Below are 25,101 nucleotides of genomic sequence, written 5' to 3' on the forward strand. Positions count from 1 at the left end.
TCCTTTAAATTCCAACCCTCCACTCGCGCACCCAAAAAAGAAGATCGGAATTTCTCTCTTTCTTCCAATCAATCCACCACTCCAGATCCCACCGCAGCACAACAAGAGAAGCAGACATGGCCGAAGAATGTGCCGAGAGCTCCGTGGCCATCGATGCCACGGTCGTGCAGCCGGGCAACTGGTGGCATGATCCCCACGGAAGCTCTATATCTCCTCCTCCTCCTGCATGGATTAACGGTAGCAACCACAACTTATGGGGCCACCACAACCAAAACCCTAGCTCCAACGACTCTCCCTGCGATGAAGCTGTTTCGATCTCGTCCTCGGCCTATACTAACACATCGATCCACTCGGGACTGACTGTCGAGTCCTCTGGCCGGCTTCTTGAGTCGACTTCCTCACCAAACGAGTTGATCGGGGAGCATCTTTCTGACCATCATCTCTGGAACCATGTCTTACTGTAAGTTCCTAGGCATATTTTTGTACCGATAGAGCTATTTGATCTTGCAAATGATCCTATGACCACTCTTCTTCTGATGAACATGGTAGAAGGAGGGTGGCCGAGCGGTCTAACGTTCAGTTGAGACACAACAAATCTCATGTTCGAATCATAACGTTTGTTACTTAGGAGTAAATTCGGGATCGGGTTCATCACCTTGTGATGAAGAGATTTACCTGGTGTACGTGAACGGGAAAGTTCGAGTACATCAAGTCGCATGGTTTCGATACCCGTATTAAAAATAGTAGTTATGAGTATAGTAGGACAAACTGAGTTGATGTGCTTCTAATCGTTATCAGTGGAAAAGAAGAGCTTTAAAGAAAACAATTGGAGAAAAGGGTGATTGTGGTGGTAGGTGTGGATTTGGGGTATCAAGAGACTGGTATTATTTATTGTTAGGGCAAGAGAGTCTTGCTAGAATTGAAGGAAATGAAACTAGAAATCTTCGGGTGGTCACTGCAACCGATCTAATGTCTCTAAAGAGAGTTAAGATTCTCACAATTAGCGTATATACAAAATATATATAGGTAAGTTCTGCAGCCACAGAGATTAATATTGCAAATGACACTCAATCAGATGATTTTTGCGCACAACATAATGCTAAAAATATTTCACGTCTCTAGTATTTACATTTCTTGCTATTATTTTTCTATTGACTTGCTAGCTAGGACTATCTTTCATTTCTTTACATTAGACTTGTGTGGAAGCAAGATGAAACATATGCAATCAACAACTCCATAGACTTGTGTCAGAGAATGTCTTATCAACTTTCTCCCCTAAACATAAGCTGTCAACATATAATTGTATTTATTCGACCAAAAAAAAAACCATATAATTGTATTTTCATGCTGGTTTTTTTATGGAGTATCTTTCTTTGCCAAACCCATGCAGAAGTGTCTCTCCTTCATTTCACTTTCTTGGACCATTTTCTTTACTTTTCGAAGAATATACACATATATTTACTTCCATAAGTATCTATCTGTCTATGTAGAAGTGTCGGAAGCGGCGGAGATTTGCATAACAACCAGCACGACGTGCCTGAGAACCTCCTCGATTCTCTCTCCTCCAAGACCATGTCAAACCTGAATAGCTTCGAACCACCAAGTGCAACCTCCTCGTGCAACAATTACTTGAAGAAATTAAGCAACACTTGCAACATTTGGGACTTCCCAAACACCAGTCTCAACGGGCCAAACTTCATGCAAGGCCAGAGGTTTAGCTCGAATAATAAGCTGTCCAACTCGGTCGGCGACTGGTCAATCGCGCCTCCCGACCCAGAAGTCAACCTCCCCTTCGAATCGAGCCCCATGTCATTGGGCTCCTCTTCCACGTGCCACGGTCTGTGCGGGTCGACAATCCCGCGCACTCAATATGGCAGCGAGCTCGAAGCATCAGTTGGAACAGCACTGTTCAGGAGATCGCCGAGCATTTACAGTAGTAACAATGTTCTTGGAGACGGGTTTGGGCCAACGAACACGTCTATCATGGCAGAAAACAGCAGATACTACGGCGGAGTTGCCGGTTCCTTGTGCAGAGGCTTCGACGACGATAATACGTCATCGTCTTTTGGCAGCAGAATAGGGAGGCGCTTCAAGACGTTGAATTTATCTGACTGTAAGATCAAGCCCTTGTCATCTCCTCTGGTAAGTAAGCAAGCAGGAGAGATTAAGTCAATTAGGTTTTATTGACGGCGCAGGTTCAATTATGTTTGCTTTTTCATTGATATGGAGTTCTTTTCTCTATCTGGGTGTGATAAACAAGTAGTCCACCATGAACTGAGTGATCTAAACAGTAACCTGTGTGGGTTTCACGTGAAATTCAACCGATCTAATAGCTCAGATCGCTCAATACTATATCTAAGCACAATCATGGTATCAAAGTCATTTACGATAAGTAGGAACCTGTCACACATGTTTGGTGGATTTGCCCTGAACAAGAGCTTTCACTTATCTTCTTTGGTCTGATTTTTTCATTCCTATGAACAAGAGCTTATTGCTATAATGATCTTTTACAACATATAGGTAAGGGCCAACATGAGAGGACAGGGAAATGCAAGCGAGGGCAAGAAGAAAAGGTCGGAAGACAGTTCGGAGACCGTCGCCAAGAAACCCAAGCACGAGTGCTCCGCAGTTTCATCTTCCAAGGTACTAACAACATATTTTTTCCTCTCTTTTTTTTTCTATTTTTCTCAAACTTAATACGTATAAATACACATATATGCATATAGTACACTTTGTTCGGGCAAAGTAAATTAATTTTGAATGTGGAATTAGTAATAAAATTGGTTTTTACAGTTGTTATTGTTGTTTCTGCAAAAGATGCAGGTAACAAAAGTCAAGCTTGGGGACAGGATTACAGCCCTTCAGCAAATTGTGTCGCCATTCGGAAAGGTCTGGCTTTATTTTATTTATGGAAAGAAAAGAAGAAGAAAAGAAGAGCACTAACACAATGCTTTTCTTCATTTTTTATATTTCCCTAATTTAATTCAGTATTTTAATTCGTGTCCTTTCTAACAACTACTTCCAATTGATCTTCAGACCGACACTGCATCGGTTCTAATGGAAGCGATCGGGTACATAAAGTTTCTGCAGGAGCAAGTGCGGGTAATATGTTCTCCAAAGTCATGATCATGACTTGTACTTCGACACTAAGTGGAAAAGCAAGAAAAAAGGGCTGCATATATACGTCAGCATGCCAATTATTGACGAGATAATTTGAAAATATAATAGTAAGCTAATAAGTGGCCCGCATTATGAAAGTGGAAAGTGAACATGAATTGTTTTCTTTTGTGAGGATGAACCAAATGTAGATAAATCTAATGTGGTGCACGTTTTAGGGGGCACCGAGAATCATGCACTTGCTAGTTTTCTCTAGAGGGTACGGAAGCACTTTCCATTTCATAATTTCTCAAATCAAGTCGAAAATAGATTCTTAAAGTGCTATGATGCGACTCTCCGCAACGAAAGTAGATATCATGTAATTCTCTTCGTTTTGATGTGAAATACAAAGCCAATCACTATGCGAGAAATGTATAATTCATGTTCTAAAGTAGGACATAGCTAGTACAAATTGTCCTGTTCCTTAAAATGTTAGTTTCTGATCTTTTAGGACAAGTTTAGGCCCCTTTTTGCTCATTATATCGAATTACAAATTGAGAGTGATTCTTAGTATTGTTAATAAAGTCAATCCCTCCTTTGCAGCTATTAGTGAGCAACCCCTATTTGAAGACGAATCCCCACAAGGTGAATAAATTCCACATGCTTCTCTAATAACTCTTTCTTGTGGAACATTATGTGATATAGGCCTATGTGTTTCACACCTACAATTTTAGTGATGAAACCCTAAATATTTGCAGGACCCATGGGGAGCGTTGGATAGGAAAGAGAAGGGAGATTTTAGGGTTGATCTCAAAAGCAGAGGGCTTTGCTTAGTCCCGGTCTCGTGCACGCCTCAGGTCTACCGCGAGAACACGGGGTCCGACTACTGGACGCCGCCGTATCGTGGGGTTCTGTATAGGTGAACGAGTCTTGCGCGCATATAGGATAACAGCTTTGATTAGTCCATTCCTTATAGGGTATATGCAATCAATAAGCTCACTGTGTACTTGGTTATCAATTTGGACACCAAAGCGACGGTAACTTCGAAACTCAAGCTTGAGTAGTATTTTGTGGTAAAGCTGTAGTAGGTATTGGCTTGTCTTCACCCTCTGACCTAACTCTCTTGTACAATAAAAAGTTGGAGCAATAAACCAACTTCCAAGTCCAGTATATCATACAAATATATTTCATCTCTAGTGACCGTAAGCTTGAATATTGAGTTTGTTTACCCGATTTGCTTTGAAATCCATGGTCAACTAATGTGATGTCGGGTATTAACTCATAAGCTTAATGATGATATTAAAGTATAAACGCACGCCAAATATGATACCGATACGTCATTGAGAGCAGTTCGGGATGAAAATAAGCCGAACTTCGAAATGAACTACTCGTGCACGGTGCATACACTAAGCTATGTGCAAAGGAGCACCTTTAAGTAAGCAGAGAGAGTGTCCTAGATGTCAAGTAGTTGATTGGACTGCTTGGGGAGATTAATGTTACACATTCATTCCACTATTTTCATAAAATCCTATAGAGGTATATTAACAGCAGAATAAATTTACATTAAAAAAGTTTTTCATTTCTGTTCCTTGAAAATCATGCATAAAAGATGCATGCATCGTGTTAAAATGGCTAATAATTTAAACAAGATTCGGTAACGAAGCAACAATAGGAGGAAAGCAAATCGTCGCCAGTCCTGCGAATGATAGAAAGAGTGATCCCCCCTTCCAATTGCTCGATAAAGAAGGGAAATGAGCAACTTCAATGGTATTCAAGGTGGCCACTCAGATTGTCCCGTTTCAGTGCTTTTTTTTATGAGGAGTTCTGGTGTCAAAAGACCGGTTTCTAGAAGTGCAGGTGACGCAGAAAAAGGAGACGATGCAACGAGACAAAAGGGTCAAAAGGAGACTCGAGCTGTGAAGTGAATGAACGAAGTTGCTGAGCCTAGTGGGTGGGCTCGGAGAGGCCACACACAGAGAGAGATGTTGCTCTCTCTCTCTCTCTCTCTCTCTCTCTCTCTCTCTCTCTCTCTCTCTCTCTCTCTCTCTCTCTCTCTCTCTCTCTCTAATTATAAGAAAGAAGGAGACTCTCTTTGAATTCTACTCGAGAAATGATGAGGAGCTAGTGGGCGAGACTCGTGCTTTTACCTCCCAGTGAAAAAAACTAACGTCTCTCTGCATCTTTAAGTGCTTAAGATCAGCCCTGACCACACGAACGAAAGAGATTACAACCGTACTCTCTCTCTCTCTCTCTCTCTCTCTCTCTCTCTCTCTCTCTCTCTCTCTCTCTCTCTCTCTCTCTCTCTCTCTCTCTCTCTCTGTGACCAAGAAACCCTAATCAAATTGAAAGCAAACAATATGGAGACCTGTCGTGAGGTCTAGTGTTGGTAGTGCCACTTCTAGATGTTAATGACATGATCTAGTAGAATGACATTAAACAATTATGTCCCGACCTCATATATTTTGAATTTCGAATGCTCGGTCATTTAAAAGCTTTTTTTGAGCCTTTAAAAAAGTCATGATTTAATATTTAAATATTTATCGGTACGATCGAACTTAACCTTCTATGTCGATCTTAGGCTCTCCACTTTTGTGGAGCTACGAGGATGGGGAGAGATGGAGACCTCCTTTATTTGAATGATACTCCTTGTTTTTTGTGATGACCTTGCTTGTGTAACTTGAACTACGTGTTTGAGTCTTAAGTAATATGACTGTCGGTTGGTTTACCTAAAAGAAAAAAAGTATATCGATAGGACGACGGGTATCTCATGCGCAATTGATAAGTGCGGTAGAGGAGTTGAGAGATGAGACGTACAAAAAAGGAAGGCTCATACATCGATAAAAGGGGATTATTGATATAACTTGATGTAGATCTAATACAGATACAGTGGAGAGAAGATTGTTCATAACCAGCCTCGTACACCCATTATGTGATGGCTGATATAAGAGTGGGTAGTTACAATACCACCAAAGCAATGGTGGAGAACAACTTGTTCTTTTTCTTCTATTAGTAGTTGTATACAATGATAATCCTTTCTTTTCTCCTAAAAGTAAAATGAATTGGGAATGGAAAAATTCATATTTAATAATAATTTGTTAGTACTAGATAGTTGAGCAAATGATTTTTCTTGATCTTTTTCCTTTGACTTGAACAGGGTTGCTTTATTTTCGATCAAAACAACGTAATTTTGTCTAATGTGTAATTAACTTATAGCGTAGTTAGCATTTTTTTAGACCTAAATGGCATGTCGGATTCCACATCGGCATTTAAAGGAGCTCTTACTAGTGATATCGATGGATGATATTCTTATTGTTAGGATATATGTGTGAGTTGTGTTAAAAAAGTCATACATTGGAGAATTGGTGTGGTGTTGAGTAATTAATATATCCAAGTTGGCTCATAATTCATTAGTTTAAGCTTCTAAGTGAAGGTAGATCAAACTGGATATATTGACGAGCTTGAACTTAGTCTCCTTCTTGGTGATCTCCCGGGTGAAGGTATTGGACTTTTGGGGCACGCATGATAACTATTCCGTTTCTATATTTTTTTATTTTTCTGTTCCTAGGAATAGGTTTGGAACAGAAATATATTTTGTAATGCAATTTCATTTTTCTATTTCTGGAACAAATTTCTACTCCAGAAATAAGTTTGGAACAAAAATTAGAAGTATAAATTTTCTACTTTTTCTATTTCTAAAACGGACATGAGAAATACAAACTCTTTTTATCACTCGCCCTTCTATTTACTGACCGCCTACCCGCGGCTCGTCGGCTGCCTCCCGCCGCCGCCGTCCTCTACCACCCGCCGGCCACCTCCCGTTGCCGTCCTCCACTGGCTATCATCTGTCACCGTCCGTCGTTGCCCGACGCCAGCCGCCTCACGCAGCTGGCCGCCATCCTCTATTGCCACCTGCCGTCTTTCGTCGCCCACCCGCCATCCACCTGCCGACCACCTTCCGTCGTCGCCTGCCGTCCTCCGCGACCGGCTACCGTCCTCTACCCCCTGCTGTCCTTCGTTGATCGCCCAAAAGGGAGAAATTTTGTATCCTTATCAAATGAATTTCTATTTCGAAAATAAAAAGTTTGTATCGTTGTTAAACGCGTATTTTTGCTCGTAGAATCGTCCATGGAATAGAAATAAAAAAATATATTTCTGGCCAAAAATTGATTTCTAGAACAAAATGATTATCATTCGCACCCTCAAAATGATATCAGAGCCGAGAGTAGATTGGTGGGCTCCTAATTTGCTCCCATATCTCAAGGACAAAATATGGTGACCAATGCGGTCTCCAGGCGATGGGCGTTGTTGTGTAGTAACAGTGATTAAGTTGGGGTTGATAGAGATTCAAGTTTGAGATATTTTTAAGCTCATATGTGAATGGGAGATTGTTACGATACAAGTGTGGGGGATATTGTTACGATACACGTGTGAATTATCTTAAAGAAAAGGGTTAATACCACGAAAAACCCCAAACTGATACACCAGTGATAATTTTACCCCGAACTAATTTTTTTACTACCAAAAACTCCAAACTGGTACACTTGTGATAAATTTACCCCGAATCATTTTTTTGACCACCAAAAACCCCACACTGGTACATTTGTGATAATTTTATCCCGAGCTAATTTTTTGATCATCAAAAACCCTAAACTGGCATATCTGCGATAATTTTATCCAAAATTAATTTTTTGACCACTAAAAACCCTAAACTGGTACATTTGTAATAAATTTATCAATTTTTTGACCACTAAAAACCCCAAACTGATATATTTGTGATAAATTTATTAATTTTTTGACCACTAAAGACTCCAAACTGGTATATTTGTGATAAATTTATCCTCCGTTAGTGTTTGTTAAATTAGATTAATATCACGAAAAATCACAAATTGGTAAACTTGTGACAAACAGAGGGGTAAAACCCCAAACTGGTACACCCGTCAATTACCACGTGTCATCATACTTAGCAATTTGACAGTAAAATTTAACGAAAACTAACGGAGGGTAAATTTGTCACAGGTGTACCAGTTTGAGATTTTTGGTGGTCAAAAAATTAGTTCGGAGTAAAATTGTCACAAGTGTACCAGTTTGAGGTTTTTTGTGGTCAAAAAAATAATTTGGGGGTAAATTAGTCACATGTGTACCAGTTTAAGGTTTTTTCGTGGCATTAACCCTAAAGAAAATCCAACGTCAGATCGGAGTATTGACGTGATGTCGAGCGGCCAAACACTTAATAAAAAAAAAATCAAGTTTGAGGGTCCTCACATACGTTCCAAAGTCTAGGGTATTTTTGATAAACGGTACAAAGTTTATGATTTCGTTTTTTTATTTATGGAATTTGGCCTCGAAAATAAAGTAAACAGTAAGACTGAAACACATATGCATGCAATAATAATCTCTTTTATACATCCCTTCACTTTTTTCGTTGCCTAAACAAGAAGAAATATGCTTATTTTCCAATTCATTTCTCTAAAACCAAATAAGTTAAAGGTTCAGATTGAGAAACGATGCCAAGTCCAATCCAGGGCCCTAGTTAGAGTCTTTTAGATTCATTCCAGAGATGTCTAATTGGGCTGGAAATGGAGTGGGCCAAAGCCCAATTCCAATCGAGCTATAGTCTCGAATTTGAGTTGAGCGCCCATTTTATGTCGTGTCAAATGTTCCCCTCTTGCATCTATTTGGTCAAATGGTACGGTTGACCGTTTATTGAACAAGAAAAAAGTAAGAATTTTGAGTGCCACTCTCACTTTTCCCTAATCACCTTCAATATTTATTTTCAATCCTTTTTCAACACAATTCTTCCTCATTAGTTATTTAGGCCAATTAAGAGCTTTGACTCTGTATTCGTAATTTTTTGACATGTACAATTTAACTCCGAAAACTGCGAAATTTCCAAACGCTTTCGAAACTAAAAAATATTTATACGATAAGGTGCATGATAAATTTTGTTTTTACGAATAACCTTTTAAGTTTTCGCAAGAAAGGTAATAAGAACCTTTTTATCTAGAAAAGGTGAAGTGACCGTGTTTATTCGGTCAGATTTTTTTTTTGCCAAATTCGATAGTCTACACAATTTGACACACAATTTGACGTTTAGCACACGGGACGTTTCGAAATATGCAAAAATAAACCGGAATATGGGATACGATTTTCTTTATGCTTCCGTTTTTTTCTTTTTTTTAAAAAATTTAGTTCTTTGTGTTGGTGTCTAAATTCTTGCCGTTATTCAAGCAAAATTATTCAGAGGAGCCTCAATATTTTTCTATTTTTCCTTGCTCGAAAAATTTGTTTTCTTCTGTTTCTGCAATAGAGATTCGACAACAAGGAAAAAGGAACAAAATTATGCTCCGTAGACCCGCGCGGGTCCCTTTCACTTTGGAGCGCACTTTTTCGCTCCGACCTTACTATTAAATCCCCGAGTCTCCCGCACAAATGGCGTCGCCTCCTCCTCCTCCTCCTCTCGGCGACGCTGATCTCCTCCTCCTCCTCCTCCTCTGGTCTAGGGTTTCCGCGGCAATCGCCTCCCTCAGTCGACGTCGCCGTCGCCGTCGGAGGAGGACCGCCATGCGACGGTGATGAAGCGCGCACTGGACGAGCTCACGGAGGAGGACTGGGGCGACCTGTCCCGCTCCTTCAAGCCCTCCCGCGTCCTCCGGAGGACCCCGTCGCCCCCGCCCCCGATCGAGTCCTTCGCCTTCTCCGGAAAATCGCGCGGGCCTCGCTCCCCGAGCTCCTCCGGCCGAGGAATCGTCGAGATCGGCAGCTCCGATAACTTGGAGGACGACGACGTCGAGCTGGTGGGCTCCGCCGCGCCGGCGCCGGCGAGCCGTGGCCGCCGGTTCGTCGTCGACGACGACGACGATGCGGAGGAGGAGGAGGAGGAGGGGGAGGAGGCGGCGGGAGCGGGGAGTAAGGTGGAGAGCGACGGGGATTTGGTCGATGTTTATGATATAAGCTCCGCGGAGGACGAGAAGGGCGAGGAGGCCGAGGTGGAGGAACCGGGAGAAGAAGAGGACGCGGTGGAGGATGATGATGTGGTGGGGAAGGCTCTGCAGAAATGCGCCAAAATTTCTTCGGATTTGAAGAAGGCTCTTTATGGCTCTTCCGTCGCTTCATGCGAGCACTACTCCGAAGTGGAAGCTTCCTCTAATCGGATTGTCACTCAGGTTCTCTTTGCAATTTCGTTTCCATCCCATGAATTAAGTTTAGGACCTTTGGTTGCTCGGCATTTTCGCTCCTTACGAGTGTTTGCAAGGTTGGAGTTTTACGATGTGATGGAAGCTTGGGGGACGAGGATACTGTCGGTGTTGATTGAGTTGGTTTCTTGATTTTTTTTTTTTTTTGTTTTTTTGGCGTGGCTGATGTGGTTATTTTGGCTATGGACGGAAGGAATTGTTTAAGTGACTTGAAGAACCTTGGCTGATGACTAGGTGAAATGTAGGATTTTTCTGGACCGAAGGAATTTTTTAAGTGACTTGAAGAACCTTGGCTGATGACTAGGTGAAATGTAGGTTTTTTCTGGGCTGCGTTGAAGGTTCTTTCTCTTCTTCTTTTTTCCCTCCTAGACATGCTTGTTACGTTGCAAAGCTGTTACTTTTATATATATTATCAGCTGCTATTGCGCTGGGAGCTCTGTAGTAGCCTGGACTGGGTTGTTAATTAGTAGAAACAGATGATACTGAAATCAGTTATTCCGTGAAATCAATTTTTTCACAATCTGCTGTTATTGAAACTGTGGCTCAAGCCAATTTTTTAGTTTTTTGTGCCGAGTTATCTCATGAAGCTGAACTGCACCTAGGTGGCGGATGGATGTTTGTACGAGTTTTAACAGTTTAACTAAGCTTGTGCTTCTTCTGGGAATTACCTAACCAGAAAACTTTGTGCTATAACAACACGGAGAATGGAGCAACTAATTTCACTTCTTCCAGATCTTGTGTACAGAGAGTAAATTTCTCTCATGAGTAGTAGGTGACCAAGCATTGAACTAGAAAGTTAATAGGGGTCCGAAAGTTGTTTACGATTCGTAGCCCTTCTCCTTTAGCATTGCATGATGTATAGAGGGACGAATGGGATACTTTGGTTCAGTTGATTGATGTCATGTGGAGGAATTATAAAGGTTGATATGGCTGGGTTTCCTTAAACATTGTCTTTCCATTTTTTGATTGTGGTTTTCAAATATATGCAGTTGTGCTTCTCTGTTGGGAACCTGAGAATATAGACATATTTTTAGCAGGTCTGTTCATCAAGTTTCCCTTTGACGTTGACTTTGCAGGATGATGTTGATGCAGCTTGTGGTTCTGATGATACAGATTTTCAGCCTGTTCTGAAGCCTTATCAGCTTGTTGGTGTCAACTTTCTTCTTTTGTTGCACCGGAAGGGTGTTGGAGGAGGTATCGTGAATCTTTTCAACCTTCTTTTTTGATGTAATCGGCAGTGTCATTTAGGACCTAAACCGAATGAATACTTGTTTTTAATATAACTATCATCGAGAACTTAGCTCTTGTTTTTAATAAGCTTTATGTTCCTACTGTATTCGTTAGACTAGATACGGCCACAAGAAAAGCTTTCTGTCTATAGTTTGGGGAAGCAGAGCATCACATTTTTCCTCTATATCTGCTTGATGAGATTGGGAAAGTGGCCAGTGAGACTCGCATTGAAGTCAACTGCTTGGAAAGGAATGGCAACTACCAACCCTATATCTCCATGGCCTGTTGACTTTTGGCTCTTCGTGTCTTCTGTGGTCTTTGCTTGTGCTTCTGGACGTGGCTGCCTATTACTGCTGTTTGTTTGTATGAAGGAGTAGGCAGAAAATAATGTCACACGAGCAAGCTTAAATTTTTTACTGTCTGCTACTAGAAAGAATGAGTGATGTTCCTAGAAATGGAGGAGAAAATAGTTATAACATCATTGACCATTTTGTTCAAGAGAGTTTCCTCTTGTTATTATCACAGAGAAAATTCAAATATAGTTCTTAGATTTCTCCGAGAAAATAAGAATAATGAAAATCATGAAAGATGTTTATTTGACAGGTTTCACTATGGGAACTCCATGAGCTTGTGGGTTCTGCTAGAAGTTGTCATATCGGTTATTTATTTTATTACAAGAGATTTCTACTTGACAGCATCACTAGTTTCTGTGGAAGAGTGACACATTTTAAATTTAGAGAAACCGCTTGTTTTTAGGTGGGCAGGATTGTTTAAAAGTATTATTTGTCCTATGAGGATGTCGATGGAAAGGATTTAGAGAGTGATGATTGTAGATCTTGTCAATGCAAATGAGATGATCCTCAGAGAATTTTTTTGGGTGGACGACTTTGGAGTAGAAAGTGATATAGTTGCAACATCTAGGATTTACCATGTGCATCATGGATGTTGCTTTGTTAACGGAAAACGAAGGGATGAATTAAGAAGTCTCTACTGCAGTATCCTTTGTTTAGGTTCAGCATTCAAACCCTAGCAGTTTTTCCTTAGTACTGGATAACATGGTGCTGTCTCTTGGTGTATGCCTTTAGGGGAGGATACATTCATTGTGGGTGAGATCAAGCTTGGAGTATATTTGGAGCTTGAAGCATGACAGGAACTCTTCAATTTAAGGATTCGTGTTCTAATAGGTACCAAGAAGATATGAAATACGACTTTACTAGAGAATTATGTGCAAATAAAGGGTCTACCAAAAATTTTCTTCTTAGATGAATACTGATATTCTTTAAAAAGTAATAGACTACGAAAACACAAATTGTGTAGAAAAGATGATGTTTCGATATCTAAGCGAGAAGGACGACACTGATGATGCATCAACAGACAATTAAACCCTGTTTGGTTTCTGGAAATTTGTGAAATTTTCTGTATTCATTTTCATATAAAAATTCTGGTTTTCAAACGAAACACTGAAACTGGTACAAACTATAAGTGGCTTCCTGTTGTTTTCATTGTGTTCATTCAAATGAAATCAAGTGGATTTGAAGAAACAGAGAAAGAAAATCTTCTATTTTTAATTGGATATAAATACGATTTTACTTTTCTTTCATAAAGAGGATTTTCATTTTCTCTTAGCAAACATGTTTTCGACAAAATGGATAACAAAGAACTGTTTTCATTGTCATCATCTGTGGAGAAGAAGACTGAAAAATGTTCTTTTGATCCAAACAGGCCCTTTTGTTGCTGTATCAAGGATGGGGAAACTCTTTTGAGGTGGTATACTCATGCAATGATGATATTAAGATGCTTCATTAGGATGAAAAATCCAAGGTGAAAAGAGGGAAGGGAGGCCTAAGAATGTACCAGTAAAGCCCTATAGAGGACCTTGAATATAGAACTTACTGTTTAAATGTTGTTTGATAGGACTAAATAGTTTGTATGATTTAAAGAGCAGAGACTTACCTAGATCAAGATGTGCTATGTTGTGGTTTGCGAATTATTTATGCCATTTGACTAGAAAGAGTGTGTGAGGAATAAAGCATGCTTAGTTGGGTTGCTTATTTGGATTGGCTACGTTAGAAGCATTTAATTGGATTATTCTACATTAATAGGATAATTTAGTAGTTTTTTTATTGGTTCTCTTATTTCAACACCACATGGCATATAATTAATTCAATTAAGTAATAGCACTAGAGAACCAAGTCATTCTTATAATGCAAAAGCTCATGTTCTTTTGGAACATGTTAGCACCACTAGATTTTTGTTGACATCTTTAAGTGCACATGTATGTGGTGTGGTTGACAGATCCGCACTTTTGGTGATTGAGAATGTAAGAGTATCAAAACCAGAATGATGTAACCCGGATTGTAAAAGTGTGGGATAGGGCAATCCACATCACAGTTATCGAGCCAGTTCCATTAAGTGCAAGAATGCCCAATTGTCGTAGGCATTGTGAAATCCACACTAGGAACTGGAGATTAAAGTCATTTATCAGCAAAAAGGAATGAAATCATTGATAAAAAGTTTTGTAGCGTAAAAGTTGTCCAGCCCTTCAGTCAGGCGAGGAACCTTTTCTAGCCAAAAGTAAATTTGCTGAATGACTTAGTTATGAAGGGTTTGACTTTTGTCTACTGACTTGTTTGGGTGATTCTGGATATATGGATATCCAAGATCACATTAGAAGAATCAAAACAAAAGCAATTCAAAAGGAACAGCAATTTAAAATTCTGTTCTTTTGGATTTCAAGGCCAAGGAAAAGAGAACAACTTTCTTAAAGGAAACCTCATTCAATATGAGAACAGTTTCTAATCTGAAAAGAGCCCCTTAAAGACTGATAATAGACATAAAGATCCTTAAATCAAAGGAACACTTCCTAGGAAAGTAAAACTAATACTCCTAGGACTCTTAAAACTCAAGGTGAGACCCGAAAGGACTCTAAACAAAAACTTAAAAGCCTACTATATTGACTCGAACAGCATGAAAAAAATAATGTTTGTTTGACATTGTCATAAGTCAAATAAAGACTCAAAAGGACTCTAAAGCACAATTCAAAAATTACTACAATAACTCGAACAACATGATAGCCGTAATATTATGTCCGTATTTTAATGCTCCTGCGTGACTTTTTGTGCACCAGTTTTGTTTATGTCTTAGGACAGAGTGGCTTTAACGATTGGTAATGCAGACAGTGTCATGCTATTCTCTTTCTCTATTTCATGTTGTCAATCGCTTTTTGAGAGTTTATTGTGTAATATCAGCTTAGTACTTCTTCCCCTTTCTCTGCAGAGGGGCAGGGGGTGCTAAAATAGATACATCCTAGCTAATGGTGCATCTTTGTACTCCGTGCAGCCATCCTAGCGGATGAGATGGGTCTTGGGAAGACCATTCAGGTAATCACTTTTTTCTCTTCTCTTAAAAGTATTTGCTTATACTTTTGCACTATTTTTGAAGATTGTGCTACATTTTTCTTTTCACAGACTATTATATACCTCTTTTTTGGCTGCTTTACAGGCCATAACATACTTAACATTGCTGAAACACTTGAATAATGACCCGGGTCCGCACTTGATTGTATGCCCCGCTTCTCTTTTGGAGAATTGGGAAAGGGAACTCAAAAGGTGGTGTCCTTCATTTTCAGCACTCCAATATCATGGTGCTAACCGGTCAATCTACTCAAAAGAGTTGACCTCACTGTCGAAAGCAGGATTACCTCCTCCGTTCAACGTGCTTCTTGTGTGTTACTCTCTTTTTGAACGTCACAGGTTGGATATCTCTGTCTTAGGTTGTCTGCTACCAACTTGACGTATGTCCATTACTGATTGTTGATTATGATCACAGTGTTCAGCAGAAAGACGATCGCAAAATTTTAAGACGTTGGCGGTGGAGCTGCGTCTTGATGGATGAAGCCCATGCATTGAAGGATAAAAACAGTTACAGATGGAAAAACTTAATGTCTGTTGCACGAAATGCGAATCAGCGTCTAATGTTGACTGGGACACCCCTACAAAATGATCTACATGTATGCTTGATGATATTTCTCTCTAATTCAATTTCCTCAATTTTTAATATGCCTGAAAAGTTAATAGATACTTTATGTTAAATATTGTCTCGTTTTAAGTTTCTGTGTCTCTCTGGTTGTTGATTTCTACATGGAAGAACTTGTTGTGATGCAATTTGAAGCCCATATATTTTCATTAGTTGAACTGGGAGACAAGTTAATCGACAATGTAGTATTGTTTTAAGTTTCTGTGTCTCTCTGGTTGTTGATTTCTCTGTTGAAGAACTTGTTGTGGTACAATTTGAAGCCCGTATATTTTCGTTAGTCGAACTGGGAGACAAGTTAATCAACAAAAAGGAAGAAAAGAACCGTGAAAGAATGTGCTACACTTCACAACCTTCTTTGAGGATTATAATAATGAGTGAAAATATTTTAGTGTACTCTTTTTAATATTTTTAGCAGTCAAACCTCCATATGACAGTTGATAATGCTCTTTGTGCTCATTTTTTTCTCCATAGATATTTTATCTATAATTGGAAGAATTGCAGAAAAGTATGAATTTTCTTATAGCAACCATATTGAGATTTATTGCATGGGTAGGAGAGAATGAGGGAAAGTCATCGGTGAAAAGCGCAAATGAAAAGCCATGTGCCCATGGTAGTCATGAGGCAAACCAGGCCAAAACGACCCCAAGAACCAACTTATAGCTTTGTGATGATGTTTGTTAAATAAAAAAAAGATGTATTTGCTCTTTGTTAGAGGTAATGTAGTTTCATTAGATGTAGGTTGTGTAATGTACTTTGTCCTCACTTCCTTGGGTTTCTTTGTAGGAATTGTGGTCACTGTTGGAATTTATGATGCCTGATCTTTTTGCAACTGAAGATGTGGACTTGAAAAAACTTTTAAATGCTGAGGACCGAGCCTTAGTCAGTCGTATGAAGTCCATCCTCGGCCCATTTATCTTGAGACGTTTAAAATCTGATGTTATGCGGCAACTTGTTCCTAAGATACAAAAGGTATGGATTTTGTTATCACCCCTGGCAGATGATAGTTTTAGATAGGTTCAACCTCTCTCTCTCTGAGTCGGGCCAGTTTCACTTTTGTTCCTTTTTTTTTTTCGGTCAATGCTTCATTCTGGAGGGTCTGAGTGTTAATTCTTGCATAGGTTGAGTTTGTGACAATGGATCAACAACAGGAGGAGGCTTATGTAGAAGCTATTGAGGAGTATCGTGCCGCTTCAGGTGCTCGTTTGGCAAAGTTTTCAGGAGATTGCCTGAGAAATATCAACAAAATTCTTCCAAAGCGTCAAATTTCTAACTATTTTGTCCAGTTTCGGAAGGTGCTGCATCATAATTGTAATGTTTCCTAATGCAGATGTTGTAAGGATCTTGTGACTGAAATGTGTTTTTTCTTGTCTAAAATTTGATCCAGATTGCAAATCATCCTTTGCTAGTAAGGCGGCTTTATGATGATGGTGATATTGTTTGTTTCGCTAAGAAGTTATATCAAAAGGGTGCCTTTGGGTTTGAATGTGGTTTGGAACGAGTAATAGATGAAATGAAGAAGTATAGTGATTTCTCTATTCATCAGGTATTTCTTAGTGGCATAAACTACATATCTATAATGAAGTCGTTCATATGATTGAGATGGAGTATACTCTCTTGTACAGTTGCTCCTATTGATTGCTGCTTGTTTTCCTTCCGTTTTATTGAGCAGAACACTTCCTTATATTATGCAGAAAATGTTGCAGATAAGCCTGTAGTTTCCATTAAACTAAATGTTTGCTAAATGAACTGAGTATGTCGAGTTTCCACTTCAGCCTTGTCAATAACTTATCTAGATGGCTGGGGCACAAACAATTTGCGGTGCAACTTCCAATCCTCTCAGTTACGTGTATTATGCTGGAGCTACATATATTGATTTGGGCCTTTAATGGAAAGCATTTGTTGGCCATCTTCAAGTATTACTGAGGAATAGATGAGCTTCATAGTTTCCCTTAGTCTTAGGGCCATTATGCTTAAAGAAAGCTGATATGCAGTTGTTTATTGGCTATACTCTCAAGTGTTGCAGTTAGACAGACTAGTGTTCTTTCTTTCGATACTTATTGACGGACATCCCAGCATACTCAGCATCTTCTTTCTGCTTGTCTCATTGCCTACAGCATGAAATTTTGAACTGGAGCAGTCAATAATTTATTGGCATTGGCACTTTTCTACCTATTTGATCAGACAGAGAGTTTAATTTACCGCAAACTACTTACTGATGATTTATTGCGCCTTTTAACTTTTTACACTGATAGGTGCCATAACTATCTTTGTGCAGCTTTTACTTTGTTATGGTATCGATGGGATTCTATCAGAGGAACATGCCATGCTTTCTGCTAAGTGCCGTGTATGTTTTCATCTTATATCATATCAAGTTTAATTTGACCCAATCCCGCTTGTAATCAGATGGATTAGCTACATTACAGGCACTGGCTGAACTTCTTCCTGCACTCCATAAAGGTGGTCATCGCGTCCTGATATTTAGCCAGTGGACCTCGATGCTTGATATCTTAGAATGGATATTGGAACTTATCGGCGTTACTTACAGACGTCTTGACGGAAGGTGCTCCTGTCTGATTTCTTTCTCTCCCTTGTCGTTCTTCTGCATACATTGGCTGCCTGCTATCTTTGTCGTTTGCTTGCTCCTGCTAACTGAATGGTGGGAATTCAATAAGCAAATCTGGGTAATACTACACTCATAACAGAAATGATTTTATCTCCTTGATCTTCTATTTTGGTTTTCTTAGTAAATGCATGATCCTGGGAGTGAATTTAGTACCTAAGTAGTATGTTCTATTGGCCGTGTCTAGCCTACTATCTCTCGGGGTTGGGCTAGATGTCATCTTGTCGAAAGCAGGAATTTCTCAAGGTCTCTGTTGATTGAAGTTGTTCTCAAAATGGTTTTTTCTCAAGCATGTCTTGAGTATTGTTCCCCCTTTTGGATCTCCTTGTCCGCTAGGGCAGTTGGATTAATGCCTACATCTTCAAAAATCCATTAGTACTTCCTGGATTGTCGTTTTGATTTTGCTCATTGCTTCATTATAAAGTGTGGTTTAATGTTCATGCATGCTCTGTAAAAGCACTTTGTTAATTTGCATATTAAATTGCCAGTACCCAGGTGACGGACAGACAAAGCATAGTTGACACTTTCAATAATGATACTTCCATATTTGCTTGCTTGCTTTCGACGAGAGCTGGTGGACAGGGTTTGAATTTGACCGGAGCTGACACAGTTGTCATCCATGACATGGATTTCAACCCACAAATTGACCGACAGGCAGAGGATCGCTGTCACCGAATTGGCCAAATAAAGCCAGTAACTATATATAGGTGCGGTGCCAGTGCCCCCACTTCTGAGAATTTTTTTTTGTGATCTCCTACTCATCGCTTTGCTTGTTTTTGTGATTGCATGAGTTTTTGTTATATTAGGATATTGAACTGAATTCTGTTCAGGTTGGTGACCAAGGGTACAGTCGATGAGAATATTTATGAGATTGCAAAAAGGAAGCTGGTTCTGGATGCTGCTGTTCTGGAGTCTGGTCTTGAGGTAGATAATGAGAAGGATACGTCTGAGAAGACAATGGGGGAGATACTGTCTGCACTTTTGCTTCGCTAGAGGTTAGTTTCTTTAGATAACAAACAGGTCGACAGAAGTTCACATTATTGGAATCTTCTGGTTATTTTCCTTTCATATTTCAGGGTTATAGTGGGGGCATATGCCATTATACTTTTCTGATGAACTCCCAATAACACCGGTACCATGACAGTAAGTTTGTATATTTTAGGATTGACTTTAGAGCTCTGAGAGAAAAGGAATGTTGATGAGGGAGATTTGTAATATTAAATGTCGACAAGCATCTGTATTAGGGGCCTAAATTGGGCTCTGATAGAAGTGAATGTTGGCAGGAACCATCTTTATCAAGTGATCATCTGTCTGTTAAGAGCTTTTGATGTTGACCTCTCTCGGACTTCCGTATAGCGATAGAAGTGAATATCGACGGGCATCACTCTTATCAAATGATGATTGGTCTGTTAGCCCGCTTTCAATTGAATCTCTCTCAGAAATCAGTTTGCTGCTTGGAATCGTAGTATATTTTGTCAAAGATGGCTGACCGGCTCATTTCTCTGTGATCAGCTTAAGCCTTTGATGTACCCAATCAAGGTCTTAGGCCTATTTCTGTTTGCAGATTGTCAGATGACGCAACAGTCTTTCCGGTTAATAAAGAATATAGCTGGTTCGTTGCCATCGTGGTGACAGATTGGAACCGGTAGAAGTTTAACCCAAGGTTTAATAAAAGGGAGAGAGCTCCCGAGGTTTACACGAATCCGTGCACTTCTGTTCCATAGTCCTCATCTTCTCAACCTTACGTCAAATTGATAACTAAACTGCTCTCAACCTCAGTGGAACGATAAGATCCAAGAACCTCAAACGATTCGGGTAACTCTCCCCAAAAAGACATGAAGCAGGATTCATAGTCTCTGTTTTTCTTTCTGCGTAGCTTGAGATTCCTTCACCATCTTAAAGGTGAAGATGACCACTCCCAATCTCAAGTCCAAAATATTTCCTCTAGATCCTAACGATGCAATACACGCAAATGCTGTCTAAACTCGAATGTAAAAGGAAACAAAATTGTATTTTAGGATTGATAAATTCATAAGTTAAGAGGTTATAAACTTGTAGTTACACGTGCACTCGAAATGAAGTGTTCTGAGTTTCTTCAACTTACTAGATATATTAGAACAAGAACCTGCCAATGCCTGAAATCCGTTTGTTTTGAAAGATTGTGACTACTTCTTGATGTAATACCAACTGCACTGCCATGAATTTCAAGAGCAATCCAAACGTGGACGTTATACTATTAAATACCCAAGTCAAGCTCAAGGACCATTTGAGCTCATTCAATAGGCCTACTGACGCTAGTAGATGTAAGAAGAAAAGTAATACCATGAATGTTTTACGAAATGCGTTTTATACATTCCAATGGGCAATTCTTTAAATCCACAAGTTTTCTTTTGACTTAAGTATTGTTTCCTATATCTTTTTTATTTTAGTAATCACGTCTCTTGCATAACTTGCTTTCAGTTCTTTTAGAAAGAAACTTCATGAGATATGGAACTTCTTTTGATGCATCATTAAGAGCCCACATATACAGGAATTCAGGTTTCTTAGGGTGCGTATAGTAACATTTCTGTTCCTGGAAATAATTTCTGTTCATAAATTGTTTTTTTATATTTATATACCCTAGACGAGTTTCTAAGTAGAATAATGCATTTGGTAACTGCACAAAATTTATATTCCCGGAATAGAAAAAGAACAGAAACGCGTTTGGTACAATCCTAAAAATTTCTATTCCCAATTTTTTCATTTAATTTTAAAAATGTCAATGAAGACTTGATAATTGGATGACTTTAATACAATCATAAAGAAAATTACCCCTTATAGACAAAGCAAATATCGGGTGGTGGTCGAGGAAATTGGGGTTTAGAGTTTAGCATTTATGGTTTAGGTTTTTAGGGCTTTAGGTTTTAGGGTTTGGGGTTTTGAGGTTTGGGGTTTAGGGTTTTGGGGTTTGGGTTTGGTTTGGGATCTAGGGGTTTGGGTTTGGTTTGGGATCTAGGGCTTTGAGGTTTTGGGTTTGGGATTTAGGGTTTTGAGGTTTCGGGTTTCGATTTGGGGTTCGGGGTTTGGGTTTTAGGGTTTGGATTTTGGGGTTTCGAGTATTAGCTTTTAGGGTTTGGGGTTTAGGATTTCGTGTTTTAGGGTTTGGGATTTGGGGATTTAATGGTTTATGAAATTGTTTCTCTAAAATGACATTGTTTCTTTTTTTGTCCCTGGGAACAGAAAAGTAGATTTTTTTTACTTCTTGTTTCTGTTTCAAATCTATTCCCCGGCCACTTTTCTATTCTGGAGAATAGAAAAATTAACTGACGTACACAAATAAACTTATATTCTTTTCCTGTTCCAAGAAATAAAAGAACACAAAAACAAAGAAATAGAAACGTTATCAAACACGCCCTTAATAATCTGCATGACCATTTACTTGTAGCAATATTTGGGGCCGCATGCAAGTTTTATGTAATAAACTATTAAATAATTACAACATCCAAACGAACTTTAACTAGTTTAGGGACTGCGCAAATGCAACCTCTTAATTTTATTTGCATAGGGAGCTTTCGCAATCCGAAGCATTTCATTGACCTAACGAGCTTTCGCAACCCAAAGTCTCCTCTTCACACGGCGAGTTTAATAGCCCAAAGTGACCTAAAATTTCGAGGCTGCATTTTCATAAGAACTGGCTTGGAACCGGCAATTATAAGAGTTGTAAGTGCACAGCAGAAGCCCAATATTCACTCAGGGAGATCGCCAAGAGGAAGTTCAAGTCAAAGCCAGTTAACATATCCAATTGAACTCACATTAACTCAAAACCTTAATCCAATAATTTATGGGCCGATTAAGATATATTAACTACTCCACAGCACAACAATTTCCGATGTATGACCTTTTCTAACACAACTCACACTTGTATCTCAACAATCTCTTTTTCACATGTGAGCTTAGTGTTAGGTCTAGTCCTCTTGAATTTAGGTATCCTTTTGCTCCAACATGTCTCAACTTAAATCTCTAACGCTAGTCTCTTTATCCAGACTGGACCATGAAGGCTACCTTCTCCCTTGACACATTCACCACACATTGATATGGATTGGGAGTGAGCCACCAATCAATCAACAATTTTGATATCATTTATTGAGAGTGCGCAGCAAAAGTCAGGGAGATTGCTTAGAGGAAGTCTAAGTTCGAGCCCGTCAACATATTTAGCTGGATTCACCTTCACATAAAAACTTAAGTCAATGAGTTATGGGCCAATTATGATATATTAACTACTCTACACCATACAAATTCTTCGATGTTGGACCTTTTTTTTAACACAACTCACCTATGGATCTTAATGTCAAGAACCAATGAGTTCATTTCCATGTTCTACTCTCTCTCTCTCTCTCTCTCTCTCTCTCTCTCTCTCTCTCTCTCTCTCTCTCAAGCAGAGGTGATGTTGGTGTCGGTTGTCTTGATAGCTCTTGCCTCGCGACGGTGGCAACAGTGTTTGGCAGCAAAGGCCCGGTTGCAAGAGGTTTTTTGTCATTGTTGGAGGAGGTAGAAGACACGAAAATACAATAACGTGGAGGGGTTCTATGTCAGCCACAAAACACATAAACATGGATGTGTCGTTCAATTCAAAAGGGGACCAATTCAAGATGTGAACTCATCACATAGATATAAAGAATCCTCATCACATTAAGTAACATCATAAGCTCGTGTCTGTTGCCTAACATCATCCTTGCATACGAGCTATTTGCAGCAATGTGACTGTTACCACCATATACCTTTTCCACTTATTGGTCAGTTACCTTCTCAGGTATGTCAGCTCCACATCATCAACCTATCAAATAATCATGAGCTCGCGAATAATATTATATAAGATGAACTTATATGGCTATTGGAGCCATGTTAAGCTCCTACTTGACATCAATCGCATTTATCGATAGAACTCAAATATGTGGGGGTCCTCTTGTAACTTTACATGACTACTTGAGTCAAACGAAGGGAGCATATAAGAGTATTGACGCCTTGCGTTTGTAGTAAGTAGAGACACAACATAGAAAGTTTAACGCGACTACTTTCCATGATGTATATAAGACATAGCCGGCACCAATCAAGTGGCTTGTTCCTCCAACACAAAATAATAAAAGGGTTCTTCATTTGTTTCTGGAAACAAAGAAAGAAAAGAAGAAGAAATGAACCGGCCTCAGGGCTGAGATGTTGCTGAAGTAAGGCTGAGTTTTTGGCTTTGTGCGAGGTGTGACTGTTGCCGGAGCTCGATTTGCAGCTACTTGTGACGCCACCCATACATGAAAAGAACAGCAAAAAAAAAATGGATATGTTGTTCTGAATATGATAAATATACACAGATGGATACACGGATGAGGTGGGATGATGCCTAAAAAGCAAAATTTATCAGTTACCGGGGGGTTATCTGGGCTTAGTAGAAAGTGGATGGCAGGCGAAAAAGGGGTTGGTTGGTGTGTCATATTGGTAATGATGACAATAATAAAAAAAATGACCACAATAATTCCATTTTTTGAAGATATTTTTGCTGCATCAGCTCCCTCTCAAGTCTCCATCTTTGTAGAGGAATCTTTTCTTTTTGGGGTGTGTGTTTGTGTGTCGTAGCACCACTCTCTAGTCTCTCTCTCTCTCCCACAGAAGTGATAGCCCGTGATCTCTCTCTCTCTCTCTCTCTCTCACTCGTATGGATATGGTACGGCAACTGCTACGAAGTTACCACCCCATGAAAAAACCCTACGATAAAAAGAAGGTTTCTTGTCATTTTTGCTCTCATATGTCAACAAGGAATCTCTACCTCTCTTCCTCTCTCTCTCTTTCTACATACCGATGTGCAATGTGGAAATGGTCCAACTGCTCCGAAATCAGCAGTTTGAGGGAACCCTAAAACAAAAAAGGAAGGTCCCTCGATGCGTTTCTCTCTCCTTTTGACAGACAATCTTTCTCGCCTCTTTTTATTACCCTCAGAGAGAGAGAGAGAGAGTGAGAGAGAGAGAGTGAGAGAGAGAGAGAGGTACCTCTTCTCAGTACTTTTTGTCACTGCCTGCTTCTACTTGAACAGCAGCATCATATCAAATTATGCCATAATATAGATGGCAAAGGTAGACGGTAACCAATTAGGAGAAAGGAACATATGTTCATTATTCTAAAGAGAACTTTTGTTGAACCGATGGGTGGGTAATGAGCTTTGAGGGATATTAACACTTTGTTTTTCACCCTTCCCTGAAAAGAAAAGAATATTTGTATCATATAAATAAACAAGGGGTGACCCACATAACGTGTCCACTCGAAGGTCTCCATCACTCACATGCAATCGAGCAGGCGAATCACGTCGTCTTCGGTCGTTTTGTTTGGGACTTTGTCCTACCTTTTTGTAGTCTTGCATGCCGTGAAAAAGTCCACCCAATTCGCGTAAAATCGCAAAACGCCATGCAACGACACAAAGATGAGTGAGTGCACGATGTGCGCGAGTGTGGGAGGTCGACTGAAGCACTAGTTTACTTTAACACTTGATGATGCACAATCCTTCGAGTCTGTATCTCAACTGATCATTTACTTAGTGCCGCTACATGTCATGCACTTACCTGTCTCGCATGGCGTAATTTTCTCTGTCATGTCTATTGGTGTGCTTGGGCTTGTTTCCTCTTTGTATTTATGTGAGGTTCGTGCCGAAATTCAATAGTCCATCATCGAGTTTTGGTTCGTCCCGTATGGCCAGGTTATACATCAAGAGGTTTGGGTTGCTCGGTCCGTAGTGAAATGGCCATTCCTTCTGACTGAGTATTTGTTAAATATGTCTTGAATTTTATGTTCTCGGTCCGGTTCAACACCCGACCCGACATATATTTTGTGCGACCCGAAAATTGAGATTTAGTTTGCGACGCGGAGAGTTGGGCCGATAGGCCCAACTCGTAACAAGTGAACAAATCT

The 25,101-nt window shown here is 39.7% G+C and overlaps 2 protein-coding genes across 5 annotated transcripts; both read left to right on the forward strand.

Annotated features, from left to right (window-relative positions):
- The first annotated feature begins 2 nt into the window (after nt 1-2).
- LOC115670613 (transcription factor bHLH111) lies at nt 3-4,302 on the forward strand. Of its 3 annotated transcripts, none has more exons than XM_030591917.2 (7): nt 3-460; nt 1,491-2,142; nt 2,521-2,643; nt 2,824-2,889; nt 3,037-3,102; nt 3,700-3,741; nt 3,855-4,302. In XM_030591917.2, exons 1-7 carry the CDS (start codon nt 117-119, stop codon nt 4,017-4,019), a joined length of 1,458 nt encoding a protein of 485 aa, XP_030447777.1. In that variant the 5' UTR covers nt 3-116; the 3' UTR covers nt 4,020-4,302. The 3 variants fall into 3 exon arrangements, with proteins under 3 accessions (XP_030447777.1, XP_030447775.1, XP_030447776.1); XM_030591915.2 differs by having other exon boundaries at nt 10-460; nt 2,818-2,889; XM_030591916.2 differs by having other exon boundaries at nt 12-460; nt 1,494-2,142; nt 2,818-2,889.
- A 5,243-nt stretch (nt 4,303-9,545) lies between these two features.
- On the forward strand, nt 9,546-20,284 carry LOC115670686 (protein CHROMATIN REMODELING 19). Of its 2 annotated transcripts, none has more exons than XM_056309509.1 (13): nt 9,546-10,259; nt 11,366-11,483; nt 14,859-14,899; nt 15,021-15,271; nt 15,348-15,528; nt 16,338-16,523; nt 16,673-16,846; nt 16,939-17,097; nt 17,830-17,898; nt 17,978-18,114; nt 18,663-18,881; nt 19,005-19,169; nt 19,687-20,284. In XM_056309509.1, the coding sequence occupies exons 1-12, from the start codon at nt 9,669-9,671 to the stop codon at nt 19,165-19,167; spliced, it is 2,289 nt and encodes a 762-aa protein (XP_056165484.1). In that variant the 5' UTR covers nt 9,546-9,668; the 3' UTR covers nt 19,168-19,169; nt 19,687-20,284. The 2 variants fall into 2 exon arrangements, with proteins under 2 accessions (XP_056165484.1, XP_056165483.1); XM_056309508.1 differs by lacking the exon at nt 19,687-20,284 and adding an exon at nt 19,251-19,460 and having other exon boundaries at nt 9,547-10,259.
- The last annotated feature ends 4,817 nt before the right edge of the window (nt 20,285-25,101 follow it).

The sequence above is a fragment of the Syzygium oleosum genome, unplaced genomic scaffold (assembly GCF_021117445.2).
Source record: "Syzygium oleosum isolate NSW1041296 unplaced genomic scaffold, Sole_v2.1 Sole_v2.03, whole genome shotgun sequence".
Classification (NCBI taxonomy): domain Eukaryota; kingdom Viridiplantae; phylum Streptophyta; class Magnoliopsida; order Myrtales; family Myrtaceae; genus Syzygium; species Syzygium oleosum.

Excerpts from the sequence above, each read along its gene's own strand:
- LOC115670613 (XM_030591915.2), top strand. The coding sequence starts at position 117 with ATGGCCGAAGAATGTGCCGAGAGCTCCGTGGCCATCGATGCCACGGTC. Across the intron at positions 461-1,490 it reads CTCTGGAACCATGTCTTACT|AAGTGTCGGAAGCGGCGGAG; the intron begins GTAAGTTCCTAG and ends CTGTCTATGTAG. Across the intron at positions 2,143-2,520 it reads AGCCCTTGTCATCTCCTCTG|GTAAGGGCCAACATGAGAGG; the intron begins GTAAGTAAGCAA and ends TACAACATATAG.
- LOC115670686 (XM_056309509.1), top strand. The coding sequence starts at position 9,669 with ATGAAGCGCGCACTGGACGAGCTCACGGAGGAGGACTGGGGCGACCTG. Across the intron at positions 10,260-11,365 it reads CTAATCGGATTGTCACTCAG|GATGATGTTGATGCAGCTTG; the intron begins GTTCTCTTTGCA and ends TTGACTTTGCAG. Across the intron at positions 11,484-14,858 it reads CCGGAAGGGTGTTGGAGGAG|CCATCCTAGCGGATGAGATG; the intron begins GTATCGTGAATC and ends TACTCCGTGCAG.